The sequence below is a fragment of the Adiantum capillus-veneris genome, chromosome 11, assembly GCF_014529385.1.
Source record: "Adiantum capillus-veneris isolate H3 chromosome 11, ASM1452938v2, whole genome shotgun sequence".
NCBI lineage: Eukaryota > Viridiplantae > Streptophyta > Polypodiopsida > Polypodiales > Pteridaceae > Adiantum > Adiantum capillus-veneris.
In genome coordinates this window covers 79,659,101-79,677,784 of record NC_140941.1, presented here as the reverse complement: position 1 = coordinate 79,677,784, position 18,684 = coordinate 79,659,101, and the positions used below count along the sequence as shown (strand labels likewise).

The following is an 18,684-nucleotide window of genomic DNA, read 5'->3' as shown; positions in this document are numbered from 1 at the left end:
GCAAGAGGATCCTTCAGAGGTCTAAGAGGCAACAATTCCCTCGATCTCCCCCTTCTCAATTGGAAGCCTTAATACCCGCTGAGAAAGCTGAAGATTCAGAAGATTTCGATTCTTGTGTGACAATGAACAAGCATATAAACCCTTCTTTGGCCGTGATTCAGGAAGGAAAATTCGCCTCATCACCGCCCTTGCAGAATACAGTCTTTGTCTCTAAACAGATACCAGATGCTATGGTGAATGATAATTCTTCAAACTTGAAGACTCCAGTCCTTGCCTTCAGTGGTGCAAAGGATAAAGCGGATACAAACTCTTGCAACACGACTTCAGTCGCTGCAATTGAATCTTTGGACACAACTTGTTCTATTGATAAACCTTTACAGATGGAAATACCTCCAAAAACTACTCTGTCTCAGTCTTCAACATCCCTTCAAAAGGAGTTTACTGTTCCAGACAAACCAATGGAATACGTTACAGATTTCCAACTAGTGGTTATCACTCAAAAGAAAACTCAAGTCAGTTTACCAATAATTTCACTCGAAGCAGATACAGATTCAATCTTTTATTGGACAAAACTCGAAGTTATAAATGACTTTGACAAAGGCAATAATCAAGTTGCAGATGTGATACTCATACTTTTGACAAAGATGAGACAAGTTGCATATATGATTAGATTTCAGTTTGGCAAAATAGTCATGGTCAATAACATTGCCATGACATGGGACTTAACAGAAAGAGCTTTGGATGCAAAAGCACTACAACAATACATTTCCTTCTCCCAGAGTTTTCTTCAACTACCGTGGGTTTTATTTAAAGAGGGAGGGAATGTCACAATTGTGACTAATGTTGCAGTATTACTTCTCTTCCTAGTTGCAGATACGCGAAGTGCCATGCCAAGCAGGACCCCTGGGCTTGGATGGTCACACCCCTTCGCCCAAAGGACGTGTCACTTCGCCAAAAGCCACACTCCTTCGACGAGTGGTCACACCCCTTCACTCTACGGGTGCGACTCTTCGCCCAATGGTTGCAGCTCTTCGCCGAAAGGATGTGTCTTTACGTCTAAAGTCATGTCTCTTCACCAAGAGACGTGCCTTTTCATTTATGTCTCTTCGTCTCCTATATAAGGATCCCTTTTATCACACATTCAATCAATCAAACACAGAGTCTTCTAAGTCTTGTTCTAAGTTCAGTTTCAGTTTCTTAATCTTAATCATGAGTTTAAGTATTTAATTAAGGATTAGTACCTAGAATCCTTACAGATTGCTCAAGTCTTGAGAGCTCGCATTAAAAATGCATGACAAGGCAAATCTTTTTCAAAAAGAGGTAAGCACCATTAGATAATCTCTTTCCAACAAAGCCAACAAAAATTATGGGGCTGCAGAGTGATTCTACCCAAACCATCAATGTAACAGTTGAACCTCTCTGAGTTCATCATGACTTTGGAAGTTTGGCAAGAGCCCGGTATCTCCAAGGGGCAGACCATACAGAGTGACGGATGTTTTGTGGCTGTGCCCAGCCTATCTTAGGTAATTCTCTCATTTCTGGCCTGCTTCCACTATTGTTTTGCCGGCCTATGCTGTAGGCGATGTCATGTTGGTTCCCTCCTAATGGCCACATTTTTCAGAGTGACGGATGTTTTTGTGGCTGTGCCCAGCCTATCTTAGGTAGTTCTCTCATTTCTGGCCTGCTTCCACTATTGTTTTGCCGGCCTATGCTTGGACACACATTGGCACCCTTGAATGCATCTATCCTTGAGCAGCAATTCAGCAGATGGGCAGAGAGTGAGGGCATATGGACAACAGGACAGGCCGGTTTCAGGAGAGGCTTTTCCACTCTTTACCATATTCTGACACTCAGAGCCATCATTGAGGAGGGCATGGCACATGGGAGACAGGTTTATTGTAGCTTTCCGCAAAGCGTTTGACATGGTGCCTAGAGCCAGATTGATGCGCAGATTACATGAGATGGGAGTGCCTATTGAGTTGATTTGGGGGATCATGGCCTTATACACATCAGTGGTGGGACATGTACACACTCCAGAGGGGATACTTGATTTCGTTCACTCCACTATTGGAGTGAAACAAGGTTTCTGATTACATTGACAAAGAGGGTGACAGAGGTGCCCAACTGGCAGCGACATGGATAATATGCTGATGATATTGTGCTGATCTCTGACTCACCGGAGGGTATGCAGCGACATTTGGATGCATTACATAGCTTTGCGGAGGATAGTGGATTGTCTGTAAACATTGGTAAAACCAAGGTTATGGTGTTTAACACCATAGCGCAGTGGATCGGGAGATCAGCACCTACATTCACTTATGGTCAGGAGATTGTGGAATACACAGATGGCACACACTTATCTTGGGGTAGTCTTCACTGGGCCAAGGTTTTCTTTGAAGAGGGCAGCAGAGACTAGACTGACCAGAGAGTATGTGGCCTCGAGAGGATTGGAGAGGATATGTTCGCAGGTTCAATTCCAGGAACCCCGAACAAAGCTCTGGCTCTTTTGATACCTTGTAGCTTCAGCTATGCTCTATGAGGTTCAGGTTTGGGGACCCTCTGTGGGTCAGGATGGGTGGAGAGGTATAGAGAGGCCCTTGGTATCTATATCTCTCGACGTGTTAGAGCTAAGGCCTCCGTGTCACACGAGATCATTAGAGCGGAGTTAGCAACCCCCCCTATGGAGATGGAGGCGCTTACCAGACCAGTCTACTTTATGCACAACTTATGGGATACTACTAGAGATAGATATGCCAGATTTGCCCTTGAGCAATGAGTCCTCCAAACAGATAGCTTTACAGGGGGACACATCATGCTAGTATGCACAGATGTCATCATGTTCCAAATACATGGCTTCAGCATGGACAGCTTGCCTCCCTTCCAGTACACCCTTGATGCACCATCGCTGTCTCTATACACGAGGGGAGACTACTAGACTCAAATCGCCAAGACTAGACCTAGTTGGACACCAAGAGGACATGGATAGAGCCAACGTAGGAGTTTGGCACAAAGAAGGCTTCCTATAGAGAGCATCTTCTCCAACTCACACGGGATGGATTTGTGATTCGATCCAGCTAAATGGATACACATCTATCTCATGGGTCACAGTATGCCATTGGTCAGATACGGACTTCACACCAGCTTGAGATTGAGACTGGTAAATTCAGAGGGATAGCAGTAGCTAGCAAGATATGTCGTCTCTGCCATACAGAGCCACACACAGAGATGCATTATATATGTTAGTGCATAGTGTATTATGAGATACAGAGTAACAAATTTGGACACCCCAAGTCAAGAATTTACCACGACACAACAGAAATTCACGTCAAAATACTTCACAGGTCAAAAGAGAGTCGACACAGCCCGGCGTAGTTCCGTGCCAAGAGATACTGGCCCCAAAGACTAGCGCCCCTTTCGGTATTTCTTTTATATTAAGCTTTGAGCAAAGTACAATTGCCCCGCGGGTGCTCGCTCTCAGACTCTGCGTCCAAATGCTCTGTAGAGTGAGCCCCTAGGGTCACTTATAAAGAGTTACAAGGGATGTAAAAGCAGAGCCCCAAAAGCTTTCAAAATCAAAAACATCTTATCTAAAAGCTGCCAGCGCTAAAAGCGGAAAATCCGTACACTGTTGTCAATGCAAAAAGCAAGAAAATCCGTACGCCCTGCCACGTAAGCACTGTCAGCGCGTATCCCGGAAATCCGTACAGCCACTTCATCATTTGGGCTTCAGACTCCACTCCAAGGTCATGAGCTATCAGGACGAGAGATGTCCTGGACTATATCTACTTGAGTTACAGAGACACAGAAAGTTTACTGAGGAGATCTGGAGAGAGACAATCCTAGAGACACATTTCAGATTTCTTCACACCAGACACTAGACAGATAGAGAAGCAGCCACCACTGCAAAGCTTAGCTCATACTCACACCGGCGGCACTCTCATTGACGGTGCATTGGAGCTAGGGAGATCGGGATGCCCACGACTAAGGAGAGGAGCTTCACAGCATCGACGAAGACTACAGCAGAGGATTCGAGCCATACTATCTCGACATCCAAAGTACACATGAAATCACACATACCCCACACAGTTCCAGCTAGTAGCACTTCTAGATTCATTTTCATATCTCTTTTTCTGAACCCAGACATGGTATAGATTCACCAATTTGTAACGGATTGGTCTCATAGGTCATTTTGGCCTTTTGAAGAAGTTAATACATTAATTCATTTCATTTCTCTCTCTTTTCTTTTTCTTCTTTTTGGCGAGAAAAGGGCCTATATTCTGTGTACATACGAGACCTTGAGAGATGCTCAATTTTCTATCACCTAAAGGAAGTACAAAAGAGAAGTGACATTGTGTAGGCTATGTAAACATCAAGGTGGTATGTACGGTGATGAATGTAACATGAACCACTGTGGGGGTGCATAATGCCATGTAATGTGACCCTGATCTCGACAGAAAAGAACTGACAACCACGCCCATGTGTGAAGAAAGACACATCGACGCTGGTCCACTATCCTGAAGGAGCTGGTTGAAGAATCCCATTGACTGCAAAGAGTATGCAGCCGCTCTATCCAGATGGCTGTCAAAATGGTTGTCGTAGGGGAGGACTGTGAGCCCAGAATGTGGGCACATCGAGCCTTCCACATGGTCCGAAGCATGATGCTGCATATCGTGGTGAAAACTCTCTCACTGACACAAATCCAACGGGTGACCTGCATCTGAGATCATCTGAGAGTACTCTGTCTATAACCCGCGGGAGTAAGCAAGAAGACCGGATTTTGTCAGCAAGCCTTGAAAAAAGGTGTGTGACCGCGGAAATTGCAAAATCCATGCAACTGCCCCCCACATCACGAACCCATCATGGATGCTCACTCTAATCAACAAATAAATTGCCATCCACACTGGCTTTGCATAAGGACAAAACCAGAAACACTGCCTCAAAGACTCGGGCTCCGAAGTACATCTCTGACAAGTCGGATCATGCCTTGTGACTGCCGACCAAGTACCAACCAGCAATCCTGCATCTGTTATCATCCATAAGAAAAAAAAATATCCAGCAGTTGATCCGGAGGGTTCAGATACATGACCAAGACTGTCTTTGGAAAGCAGGGAAGGTATGCTAATCCTACCATACCTCTAACTGGGGTAGAAGGTGAGGAGCCTGCTGAGTATGCAAAAGAAGCCTCCTCCCAAGGGAGATAGAGGACTCATAAAAGGATAGAGGGGCTCCCTCGTCGCTCAACAAAGGCCACTTCCACTCACGAGGATCCCACTCCAACTAAACAGCGACTTTCCCTACCAAATCTACAGTCTCCAAAGTGGTGCCTCCTCAGTAGTGAAAATAGGGTCAACACATGACCACTTCTGGAAAGAGTCTACCACTCTAACAGGCTGCCAATGGGCAATCAACTGCTGATCATGCCAACTTGACCTTGATACATGAAGGCGGGTGGTGCATCAAAGCAAGACGTAATTCCTTCCAAATTCGTAGCAAGCAGCACACAAATGATGACAAATGGGACGTATCCAAGGGTGCATCTATGAAGGTGAATGTGATGGCCAGGTGCCAACAAACACCAGTAGTATCTAGAGATCCAAAACGAGGAGAGGTATGTGACAAAGCATGGTGCAGAAATTGTTTGCAAGACTTTACCCCTAGAAACAATCCACGTACTATGAGCTTCACAGAGCAATGCCGTGATCTGCATCTCTGAATCAACAATCCCTAGTCCTCCCTATCTAGGCAAAATTATTGTGTCCCAATGTACTCGAGGTCGAGTGTGAGTAGAGGCACTAGACCACCCCACAAAAAGTTGCATACAAGACGTCTCAAACGTGCAATGATGCCTGAGTGAAGAGTCATGCACGATATGGTGAACCAAGCCATCGCAAGAAGAACTTGATCCACCACAAAAACTCTGCCAGCAAGAGATAATGCAAGGATTACCAATGGCAAAATTTCTTCCAGATAGAGTGTGGTATGAATGCAAACTACTACTCAACTGACACATCAGTGCTGACATGGAAACCGAAGTCAGAGATACCCGGAACGCGGAACGGGAACGGCGACGGCCCTCCCTGCGGAACGGGGGAACGGGAATGGGCCCGGAACGGGAACGGCGCGGAACGGCAGGCTAAAAAAACACCCAAACATTATTTTTTTTAGCGTTATGTGTTTGAATACAAGTAGTATTAGAGTCCTTTGACTCTAATACCCACAACAAACACGATTCGAAGACCATTTAACCTTATTATGACTTGATTGGGATGTGAGGCGCCCAGAGTACATAGCCAGATGAACAACAATGAGCAAACACAATGCCCATAGTACATACACAATGCTCTCAAATAATTGCAAGAGTAGTAGTCAGAGATAACACTTTGGAATTATTTATGGCTAACATAGTAACAAGCCTCAAGGGCCGCCAGCGGCCAAGGTGCTACAAAAAAACCAAAGGGGAGCAAAGTTCAAACCAGACTTCAGTGACCACAATACCAAAAGACTGAAGGTGACAAATACCATAAAGATGCTAGTAGCTACAAATGGCAAAGAGGGCAAGGCTCAAGCAGCCATACAAAAAGGTGGATAAATGGCAAAGACTCAAGACTCAAGAGCCACTAGCCTGAGAGGCCTCCCAATCCGTAGTAGCCGGCTGTAAATCATGCACATCCTCCCATTCCTCATCATCGAGGTCTAGGTCCGGCTCGATCTCAGCCACAGATGAAGTACCTGGTGTTGGTGGATGTGCATCTCCACCCGCCTGAGAAGCCTCTTGCTCCATCTCCCACTGTGTAAAAGGATCTGTCTGTTTGTCTGTACTCTTGCAAAGCATTTTCAAATTTGCGCTGACGAAGACAAGATCATTAGCCTTCTCCACTCCAAGCCGATTCCTCTTCTTGGAAGCAATGTGGCTAAAGGTACTCCACAATTGCTCCAAGCATGAGGTACTAACTGACTGGCTGAGAATACGGATCGCCAATCTCTGAAGCTCAGGGCCATCATAGCCATAGTCCTCCCACCAAAGCACTGAACCTATTTTCCTGCGATCAATCTGAGCATCTGGACTGCCAAATGACCCTCGCATCTCTCTGTACTGTCTGAGCTGATCTCTGACAATGCGTCGCCCATCTCTGTCTAGAACCATCTTGTTTAAGATCTCTGTAAATTGGTTCATGACTTCCCTATCTGTCTCTTGCCCTGCACCTTGGAACTCTGGATCCACCATGTACGCTGCCCCGTGTAAAGGAGAGGCATATGAATTCCACCTCGAGCTGCAAAGCGCATGGATCTCCTCATATCGCTCTGCGTTCGGCTCAAGCTGTGCAAGCTGCTCAATCATGCGGTCCATTGCCTCATAAATCTTGCCAATGCAAGGATCCATGCCATCCAGAGCTCGAAGCAAATGAACCACCGGTTTTACCTGTGCATCTAGACTCTTGAGCTCCTTCCAGAACTCAAGATCCTCTGCCTTATCCTTGCACAAAATCCCTGCAACTGTCTTTGCATAGGGGGAGGTGGTGAACTCATCACTGATGAAGACCTGTCGGACCGCATTTTGACATTCAAACAGCCTGCGTACAAGAAGAAAGTTGAATGCGAAGCGGGTATCTGAATACTTTAGAAGCACTTTGCCGCCCGACCTCTTGAGGTACTCACTCCGAACCAAGTTGTGATTGTTGATGAAAGTAACCATCTTCACTGCATCAGCAATGACTGGAGCAATCCAGTCTAGCTTGCCGATGTCTTTCAGAAGGTTGTTCAAGCAGTGTGCCATGCAAAAGCACACTGTCACATGCGGATAGTGGCCCTCTATGATAGCTGCTGCTGCCCTGTTTGATGCCTCCCCATCTGTGACAAAGGCCACCACGTGTTGCTCACCGATGGTTTCTATGGCCGCTGTCCACTCTGCAGAGAGGACATCGGCGGACTTGCCACTCTCAGTGGCATCATGAGAGTGCACAAAGTACATCTCTCCACTGGAGTATGCGACGAGACCATGGATAGATCTCTTCCTTGTATCGCTCCACCCGTCAGCAATGAGGGAAACGCCATGTTTTGCCCACAGACGCTGAATGTTGAGGGTTGCTTGCTCCACGATAGCCTTCTCTCGATCGAGCAAGGTGGTTCGGAGAGCCTCTGAAGATGGCGGCACATAGCCGGTGCCATACTCTCCTATCTGTTGCACCATGACTTTCCAATACTCCGACCTATTTCGATCAAACATAGAAGAGGTTAGTATCAAAAAAGTGGAAACGACGATAACGGAAGAAATGAGAGAGAAGATTGATGAATCATAAAACAATGTACATACCTCGCTGCGACAAATGGGATATGGTCGTGATAGAAGAATCGGGCCACGGCCGCATCCACCTCTTCTTTCTTCTTTGGGTCCCAAGAGGTGGTAAGGGTCTTTTGGCGACGAATTGGACCTTTTGAAGATGCACCAACACCTACACCGGGTAGAGAGGAAGAAGGGAAAATGAGGGTCTTTGGATAAATAGCTTTGCGTGCCGGCTTGGCTTTATGGTTGAATTGCCGATCCTTTTCCTCGAGCTCCTTCCTCTTCTCGATGGTTACGTTGGCACAAAATTTCACCTCATGTCCCGGCACTCGAAGAAAGTGTGCCCTCACTTTGTCATGCCCCCCTTTCCGCGTGTAAGAGCATAGCTTGCATCCCCATGCACGAGAACCTCCCGCCGCCGACAAGGTGCCCTCCGAGGTCACTTCATCCCACCACGACCATTCCTTCGCCTTTTGAGTGTTGCCCGCATGAACGGAGGGGGTTGAACGAGAAGAAGAGGCCATGGATGATGGATTATCCGTGAAAGAGAGAGCTTGATCTTGAACTTAGAGAGAGAGAGAGAGAGAGAGAGAGGGATTGAGAGAGAGAGGCTTGCCGCTTGATTCCGTGAGAGCTTGAGCCTTGAGCCTTGAAAGTTGAGGGTTAGAACTTAGAAGTTAGCCCAAGAGAGAGAGAGGTTGAGAGCTTGAGCCTTGAGGCATGCCGCGGCGCCACACTATGGCTTGAGAGTTGAGAGCAAGCTAGGGAGAATGAGCTTGGCTTGAGAGTTGAGAGCGAGGCTCAAGCAAGGGAGAATGGGCCTTGAGGCTTGATGAGTGTGTGAAGAATGGGGGAGGAGGGGGGCATTATATACTTTTTTGACTGCTGAAAATGGCCGTTGGCTGCCTAACAGTCATTTTTTTCAATTTCAAAAACTGCCGTTTATGGCCGTTGGGGCCGTTCCGGCCGTCCCGTTCCGGTGACAGTTTCCAGCCGGAACGCCGTTCCGTTCCGACGCGTTCCAGAAAATCCCAGCCGGCCGGAACGCCATTCCGGCGTTCCAAGGCCCGAAATGTCCGTTCCCTGGTAACTATGACCGAAGTATCTGCAAGTCTTCCCTCTAGGTAGCCAAGTAAAATTATCCTACCCACCCCAATCCTCATCCATTCCAACAAGAAAACCAAAAGATGTGTGCCAATTTATGAGAGCACCATTGGCCAAGCAAAGGGTAGCAAGAGCATCCCGTAGACTGTCCAAGGTGGGTGTGTCATATCGTACAAAGAGCATAGTGTCATCTACCAACTCTTGATCCAACAAATCTAGAGAGTCGGCCAAAGGCATAGTAAGACCTCTCAAATGTGGTGTCCTACAGCATAGAAGAGAGACATGGACTCAGCAAAAAAACAGAAAGAAGTAGGCTCCCAGGAGACATCCTTGTCGGATCGAACAAGACAGAGAAAAGAGCCATCCAATGTGGCCTCTAATCGTGACAATGCTAGAAGCAATACATTATAATGCAGATACACCTCTGATCCACTACAAGGGGAAACACATCATCTGAATAGTGCCCTCGGAGAAACCCGAATCTACTCTCTCATAAGCCTTTCCATAATCAAGAAGCATGAACACTATAGGCTGATCTATATGATGAGCCCATTCAATTGCCTCATAGAAAGTAAAGATGTTATCCAAAATACAACGGTCCTGCACAAAACCTATCTGTGAAGCGTGGATGAGATCGAGCATAAAGGGTTTTAAGCCCATATTGATCATGCGAGCAAAGATCTTATACATAGAGGACATGAGAGTGATTGGTCTCCACTATCGCATTGACGATGTATCTCCACCTTTCGGTATAAGGGAAAAAAGTCCCAAACACATAGAGGCAGGCATCTCTCCTATGTCAAACATGTGTTGTAAGTCGGAAAGTATAGCGGGGCTGAGAGCATTCCAGAAATGCGAAAAGAACTGTCTAGTCAACCCATCCTCTCCAAGACAAGATGCACTATTGTGGCCAAGCACCGCGTCATGCATCTCCTGCATAGAGAAGGGGGCTAGTAACTTATGGCACATAACCTTTGTAACCACAGACTATACATGAGACCAAACCTCTTCTCTGGCGCGCAAAATATCATCAATAATTTGATCAGCAATAAACTAATGCTCAAAATAATATGAAGCTATGTCAAGGACCTCATTAGGATCCGTATGTAACATGTCTGCAGAATCACATAAGGCTCTAATAGAAGTCCCCTTGGGACGTTCCCGGAAAGTGTGCAAAGAAATCCTTATTCATCCTATCCGCTTTGGATATCCATGTCAAGACTGAAGCATAATAGGCAAATTTGGATTTCTCAGTCTGAATGTGTTTTAAGTGTCTCTCTGATGTCAACCTCACGCTCTCCCAGGAACTCATCTCTTGAAAACTCCTGGAGTTGCCAGCGTATGCAACTCCAACAGTTTTGTAACTCTCTCTCTCTGCGAAACGCCTCGTTGCTGCTCTGCAGTTGTCTGCCTACAAGCCTCAAAAGATGTTGTGATGCCTAATGGGACGCGGGACCGTAGATCCACACATCTTGAATCAACTAAGCCAATGAAGCATCATTTAACACCAAGTTGGGCATGCGCGATCCTCGCCTAGGCATAGAAGAAGTCTCAAATCTCAAATGCAAAGAAACTCGGGCATGATCAAAGAGCACAATGCCACGGCAAATCGTAACTACCTCACCATGAGATGCTGCCCAAGGGCCCACATAAAATCTCTCTAGTCGCTCCAGCAGACGATCGGCCTGCCCTTTAAAACCCCACAAAAACTGCAATGACTGTGGACTAAGAGCCACACATAAAGTATGCCAAGCATCTATACCATTAGCCACAAAAACAAATCTGTCCCAAGCATCTCTCACACGGTGCTACATATGGTAAAGATGGGGCCTCAATGGCTCGCCAGTCCTCAGTGGTCTCTACATTGTTGAGATCACCATCAACAAGCCATGAATCCACAAAAGGCAATACATTTACAATTTACTACAAAAACTCGGCTCTCTCCTGAGTTGAAGTGGGGGCATAGATGCACATCACACTATCCAAGGTAGCATCAATCTCTAAAGTAATCCACATCAATCTACCATGTACTAAACTACCATGGTCAGGTACACAATGGCGCCGATTGGGTCCCACAAAAATGCATACAGCATTGCTAGAATACCGTTGTCCAACCGCAGTATCCCAAAATGAGAGTCCCAAGGTAACAACTTGCCACATCTATGATAATTGTATATACATAAGTTGTGCTCCTGCACAAGGAGTATATCCACATCTCGGTCTACATGAGAGCACAAATCTCTACGAAGCAAATTCTGTCTAGGACCACTGATGCTAGTGTGATGCAAGCCATTGACATTCCAAATCCATGTGTCAACCAATGATGAATCTAGAACCTCAAAGGCATACATCAACTGTGTCAACGGCTACAAGACTAAGAATCAATGTCAAGCTCTCTTGATCCCTGGCCGAAGCCGTGGGACAAGAGCTAATGGAAGCGCGTCTTCATCATGTCGCAGTGGTCATAGAAGCCATCCTAGGGCAAAGGAGCGAGCGGCTGTAAGAACCAAAGTAGTCAAAAGAGCATCCCAGTGAGGAGACTACTACCAACTCCGACCATACTCGCATGGTGCGAGGGATCGGAGTAGTATGGTCCATAGACATAACCAGTGGTATACAATAGCAATCCTTCATGTCAGCCATTTTATAGCTCCCATGCTCAATCTATTTGTAGCAATGCATGATGGAATGCAACGTACCCAAGTTTGGATCGCCTGCAAGGTGTAGCGAAGAGAAAAATCCATCATTGAAACTTCTATCCATGTCTACATGCCAGTAAAAGGTAGGGAGAAGGAGAGCATGGGACTATGCCCACTACCTAGAAGAGGTCGTGCCTTCTGTGCACGCCATAAAATGTACAGCCGAATCAATAACGGACCAGCGATATCACCGTTCCACTCAGTTCTAAAACACTACCAAGCTAGTGGCGCAGAAGCTATGATGGATCAAGGAACATGAGGGGGTGGTAGGGTGATGGAGTTGTAGTGTCAGTGGGTGGGGGCGGAATGGAGAAAGCGGATGGTGAAGATGGCACAGGTGGAGAGTCAATCTCCATAGCCAAATGTGAGGAAGTCTTAGGTGGATGCCACAAAGTAGAGGGTATGTCCGGTAGTGGCTAAACTCGCTGAGTAACTGGAACCTGTGAGACTGTGGAGGACACAGGCTATCGAGGTGGTGGTTATACGCTTGGACACTCCAGCAAGAAATCAATAGCAACACACGAACAAAAACTGCAAAATCACAGTGTAACAGACTTGGACACCCCAAGTCGGAAATCAGGCACGACACACGAGAGAATCACTTAAAACACTTCACAAACTTTATCACAATTAAATAGAGTCAACACGCGACAGCATAGTTCCATGCCGAGAGGTATTGGCCCCAAAGTCTGGCGCCCCTTTCGGTTTTTATTTTTATATTAATGCTTGAGCAAAGTACGAAGTCCGAGGGTCCTCTCTACTCAGTTGCTCGTCAGCAAGTCTGAGTGCAGGGGGCCCTCTTCTTACATATCTAAAGGCCCATGGCCTCTCAGTGCTCACAAAAGCATTACATGAAAAGCTTCAAACTCAAAAGCTTCTTGCCCCAAAAGCTGCCAGCAAAAAACACAAAAATCCGTATGTTGTGCCACCTCAACACCTGTCAGCGCATTTCGTGGAACGGTCGTACAGCTGCCACATCAGCACCTCTTGCGCGATTTTATCTTCCTCGCTTTATTTTTAATAACCTTGTGTCCCTTGGGCCCTATCGGAAAGAGACCATAAGTTGGGACAACTTATAGAGTCATTTTTCAATTGCTAGGGTCTTGCCACGTCATCACTTTGTGACATATCCCCTCTTGAAAGAATTGTAATCGCCCTCGATTACACCTACAAAATCAGACATAAGCCACAAACTAGTTCAGTAAACATTGATTCTAAGTACCGATGCACTAGGCAACACAAATTCAGCACTTGCACAAAGACGACAATCACTGAACATTCACATCACATTTAAATCATATCACTAAAAATCCATCCAAATTTAGGACCATGAGTCCTAGCAACGTGTTTAACAATCGCATCTAGATCCACACCGGACCTCACTGATGTCGGACTAACTAATTCTTATTGCGATCATGTCCATAGAATCTCAAGACCGAAATGCTGCAGTCATTTCGTCTTTCAAACCTGCACTCGAACACAATCACATGAGTGAGCACAAAAATCAGATTGATTTTCGAGAATTCCCATTTCCAAGTTCTTCATTCATAAATCATACAGTAGAATACTATCAGCACATCAGTATCCCTAAAATCCAAGGAAATCAATCACTTTATTCCATCTGGGTAACCTGTGACAAAAGAGCGGAGTAACTCCCCTCTTGTGCAGTCCCCTTTGCACCAGATTCAACCCTGCTGATCTCCGCGAACTCTTGGAATAGCCGAAGCTAGACCAAAAGCGTCAAGGTAAAGTTCCAAATCTAAGGAGTATCTGTTAGGGCCTCCTCCTCCATCCACTTCGCATTCAATGCCGGATAGTTCTTGACTAAGAACTGCCGTTTGCAAGGTCGGGTGCCGATGATCTTGCAGATGACGGAAGTCGCTTGGAGGTGATCCACCTCTACGGCTAGGCTCGCTTGTTCCGTTGGCGAGAGAGCAAGTCGAACGGTGAGCTCTGTAGGCTTGGGCGAGCGGGCTTCTAGAGAGTCCCTCTAAGGTGGAGCATGAGCCTCATTTGTGTCTACTGCTGTGAGTGGGGCGAATGACAAGAACCAGACGACTTCCGAGAAGCTTCGACTGTGAAGGACAGGCCCTCAGGGTCGAGACGCAAGGAGGAACCGAAGGCAAGGGAGGAAGGGAGGAAAGGGGGGGGGGGGGGGCGGTGGCGCACGAGGGCAGTTGAGCAAGCCGTGGAGGCAGGCTGCATGCGAGAGCCGGCAGCACCAACACGAAGAACAGCGGGAGCGCGAGGGCAAAGGGAGGGTTATCAGCGATGGCGGGGGGGGGGGGGGGGGGGGCAACGTACAACAGTAGCAAGTCCGTCCAACACTGTTTGCTAGGTTTTGATCTTTATAAGGATTGCTTAGATTTCTCTCCAAAAGTGAGCCTTGGTTTGTTTTGGGCAAAGACACAAAGTATGGATACTTGAAATTCCACTATGGCTGATAGCATGGATGACACCAGAGAAGAGGGTTCCTCTACACAAGACAGACAGGCCATACCTACTGTGTGGTTTGCGAAACTTCACCGCCACCACTGTCTGTACCTTTTATTGATGTGAATGCGCCACAAGCTCAAGGGATAATGACTGCATAACTAGATGAGCACGTGTTCACGACACAGTTGGTATGGGTACTTGGAATTCCACTTTGGCTGACAGTTTGGAAGACACCAAAGAAGAGGGTTCCTCTTCACGAAAAAGACAGGTCATTCCTACCGTGTATAAGATTGGTGAAAGTTCATGGCCACCACTGTCTGCACCTTTTATTGATGTAAATGTGCCACAAGTTAAGGGATAATGACTGCACAACTAGATGAGCACGTGTTTAGGATACACTTGGTAGTTGCTGTGAATGTGTCACCCCGTTGATGCGGAATCCTTGGTTTATGGAGTTTCTGCAAGTTCCACCCGTGTCACAACAGGCAAGACAACATTCTCATCCAGTTGAGCCTGTTGGTGCGACCCAGCAAGTCAAGGAGCATTCGCATGTTGCGGAGTCACTTGAGGCTCCAAGGCAAACCTTTTCTGTCCATGAACAAGTGGCTAGATGCCAATTCCTCAAGCTATATCAGTTCAGTCAGCCACCTTTGAGCGTCCAAATGTTGGTCTAAATGGATACGAAACCCAAGCTATGCATCAAGTGCTTCCACCACCTACAGTACATCCGGGGTATTTTGGAGGTGGATCTGTGTTTCAAAGCATGGCTGGCTATGCACCTAGAAATCAACAGTATATGCCAAGAACAATGTCTGAGGGTATACAAGGCATGATGCCAAACCCCATGTATGGTAATATCAGCTTATAGCCACGGTTTCACAATACTCACGACCAGTTTGGGATGCCATAGGGCAATTTTGGTATGGCTGGTTTTTCCAATCAACAAGCAAGCATGGCATCAAGAACCCAAAAACTTCCCTATGACAACTTGACACTGCTTGACAAGCCAAAACCGTACAAAGTGTCACAAACGGGAGCGCATACGAATAATCAACAAGCTGAAAATAAATTAACTTTCAACCAAAAGAGACGAGGGAGAAGATCAACACAGTATTGGGGACCAGAAGATGGGCAAGTCCCCCCCCTTACAGAGAATCTTTATCTTTCTTACAAGCACAAGAACCGAAGTCACCCCTTCGTTCTAAATCTCAAACTCGATGGTCGATTCCTTCGCGTGCGAGAAATTCCGAGGGGCGCACTCTCAATTCCGTGTGTGCAGACAGAATTGAGAGACTCCGCAGACCATTCCTGATTTCGTTTTCGGAATCCCTGAGTGCAAGCTGAGGTCTCCTTGCTCCTCCTCCATGTGAGGGAGTACCTGTAAAAGTACAAACAAGAAACAACTCCTCATAGAGCGTATTCACAATCGGTACATGTTGCTCTAAGTGCAAAAATGCGACCTTCGCAAGTCAACTTCACGCAATCACTTGCAAATTTCCAACGGCAAAGCCTCCAAGAGCTAGCGCTGGCAAAATTTGAGGGAGAGAAAGCGCTGACTGAATTTATAAACTCCCGAGCCGGCAGGAATAGGGGGCGAAGGTCTTGCAACAATAGCAAGGGTGGGTAGCACTACAATAGAGAGAGAGAGAGAGAGAGAGAGAGAGAGAGAGAGAGAGAGCTTGCAAATTTGCAGCCGTAAAAATACAGTGGCTGTTTCTTCTTTTTCTTTTATATAAGCCTTGCTTTAATTTTAAGTGGGCAAACGGTCACTTTTTTTAAAGGGTGTGACCTTGGTTAAAACTCAAAAAAAACTCAGTGAGCTGAAAATAGATGCTACACAACACTTTCCAAGGATGCAGTTCTCAGGCACAGATGCAATGCAAACAAAGATTCCTCGTGGGAAAGCATCTCCTTTTCCGGAAATAACTTAAAAATATTCCTCTTTTTAGAAAAAGCTTCTCAAAACCCATCTTTATTCTTGTGCCTGCTTCTTTACGCGTATTCCTTTTTCAAATTCGGATTTCCTACCATACCAATGGAATATTCCCTTTTCGATGCTCTTGCCACCCATCACACGATGCTCTTGCCACCCATAATGTAACCCATCAGGAATATCCACTTTCCGGTCTCTACCACCGAACTAACGGTACAACTCCTTCACGATGCTTAATGTCACCCATCATATGATACATCAGAGTTGTGCGTTCCTGTTGGCTTTTATCAATTCCAATAGATCTACAATTCCTAACTTTACAATTCAAGTGTACACATTTAAATATCCAAATTTCAATAAATAGAAATTACTCAAGAAAATAAGAAAATAGTCCATTTAGCAGCATCCCTCTGGCTTTTAAACAGTTGTCTTCAACTGTTTAGCACTACAGTTGTCTTTAATTGTGGTGCTTGTACATATCCTTCCAAAATCTCGGGATAAGATGCTAATTCCTGCTCAATCATCCACTGAGCGTCCAGAGTAGAATAGTTCTTGAACTTTACCAGATACTTATGTGTAATCTTTCCGAACTTTAGTGGCCGCTCCTGATAATGAATGATATGCTCCGGTTGGAGTATTTCTTCTGTTTTCTCAACCTCGAGAGGTTCCTCAGCAATAGGCTGACTTGGTTGCGATGAAGTCTTATATCTCAGAAGACTCAATGGGAAAAGTACTTACCTTTGGTGAAATTTGCCTACAATAACACGATACACTCTTCGACGGGGAAGGCGCCATTTGAGATTGTTGAAGGTGCTGCGAAGGTTCCACCCTTCCTAAGCACGAAAGATAAGATCTTTGAAGCGGATGAATATACGCGAGATTTGGATACGGCTTTTGCCAAGGTTCGCGAGACTTTGCAGAAGTCTCAAGAACGACAGAAAAAGGCAGCGGATCGCCATCGTCGCGACACGAAATTGAAGGAGGATGATTGGGTGCTCTTACGTTTTGAGAAGGCACGCCTACGACAGAAAAAGGAAAAGGAGAGGCTTTTTCCAAAGCTTAGTATGCGATACTACGGACCTTTCCAGATCACTGAAAAGATAAATGATGTCTCCTTCCGATTGAAACTGCCAGATAATTGGAGGATTCACAATGCATTTCACATGAGTCTCTTGAAACCTTTTAAAGGGGATGTGCCCGATGATGGGGAGCCTGATGAGCAACCCGAAGTGGAAGAAAACAAGGAGATCCTTGTTCCTGAACAGATTTTGGCACATAAGGATACGAAGACTAAAGGTAAAGTCCGAAGGCGGTTCTTGGTTAAGTTCAAGAACTATGCTGCATTGGATGCAAAGTGGATGGAGGAGGAGGACCTAGCAGATACTCCTCAAATTGTGAAACTTTACCTCGATGCTTTTGGTTTAGCATAGTCTACTCCAAATGGAACCCAGAATTCAGCTAAGAGGGGAGTCGCTCCGCTCCTTTGTCAACAGATGCCTTGATTTAGATACTAGAGTCACTGATGTCTCTTTGAGCTTCAAGGATACTGAAAGCTGACAGTATTCTGCTGTATGACTTTATGAAATGGAATTCTGATTATGATACTGATTTGTTCTTGACTTCTCTTAAGTGCAGGAACTGATAGACGAAATGACTGCAACATTTTGGTCTGATTGATCTCGAATAGACATGGTTGCAATAGGGGTTAGTCAGTGAGGTCCTGATTGGACCTAGATGTGATTGCTAGCTACATTGCCAATAAATCATGCTCTAAGATCCGAATGAATGTTGAATGTCATGTGATGTCCTGTGATGTCGTGTGATGTGACTGTCAATTTGGTACATGTCCTAGATGTGTGTTCCTAGTACGTAGGTACTAACAGTCTGTGTCTGCTAAGACGGTTTATGGCTTTTGTCGGTTTTGCAAGCGTAATCGCGGTCGATTCCATAAAGTGATGATGTGGCTACTGACAGCAAAAACCCTAATTTCTACCAGAAACCCTAATTTTACAAAAACCCTAATTTCAAGAAACCCTAACCTAACTGCTGGCTGAAAACCCTAATTGGCTGGAAACCCTAAATTCTGGCGGGAAATGCCACATAGCAGCAGGTACAGATTTCCGGAGATTGCGGGCACATGATGACGTGGCACTATACGGTCATTTCCGCTTTTTGCGGGGTGAAATACGGCAGCCATGATAGCTTTTTCTCCTCAATTTGAGCTAGAGAGA

General features: G+C 45.9%; 2 protein-coding genes across 5 annotated transcripts in view; both read right to left on the bottom strand.

The window, feature by feature from the left end:
- The window catches only part of LOC147447520 (uncharacterized), a 53,321-nt gene that overhangs the window by 11,825 nt on the left and 22,812 nt on the right, over positions 1-18,684 (bottom strand). The gene's annotated exons all lie outside the window — the stretch shown is intronic.
- On the bottom strand, positions 158-8,711 carry LOC147447522 (uncharacterized). The gene is made up of 3 exons (XM_086524445.1): positions 8,312-8,711; positions 7,204-8,207; positions 158-372 (listed from the first exon to the last, which is right to left on the bottom strand). The coding sequence occupies exons 2-3, from the start codon at positions 8,186-8,188 to the stop codon at positions 158-160; spliced, it is 1,200 nt and encodes a 399-aa protein (XP_086380571.1). The 5' UTR covers positions 8,189-8,207; positions 8,312-8,711.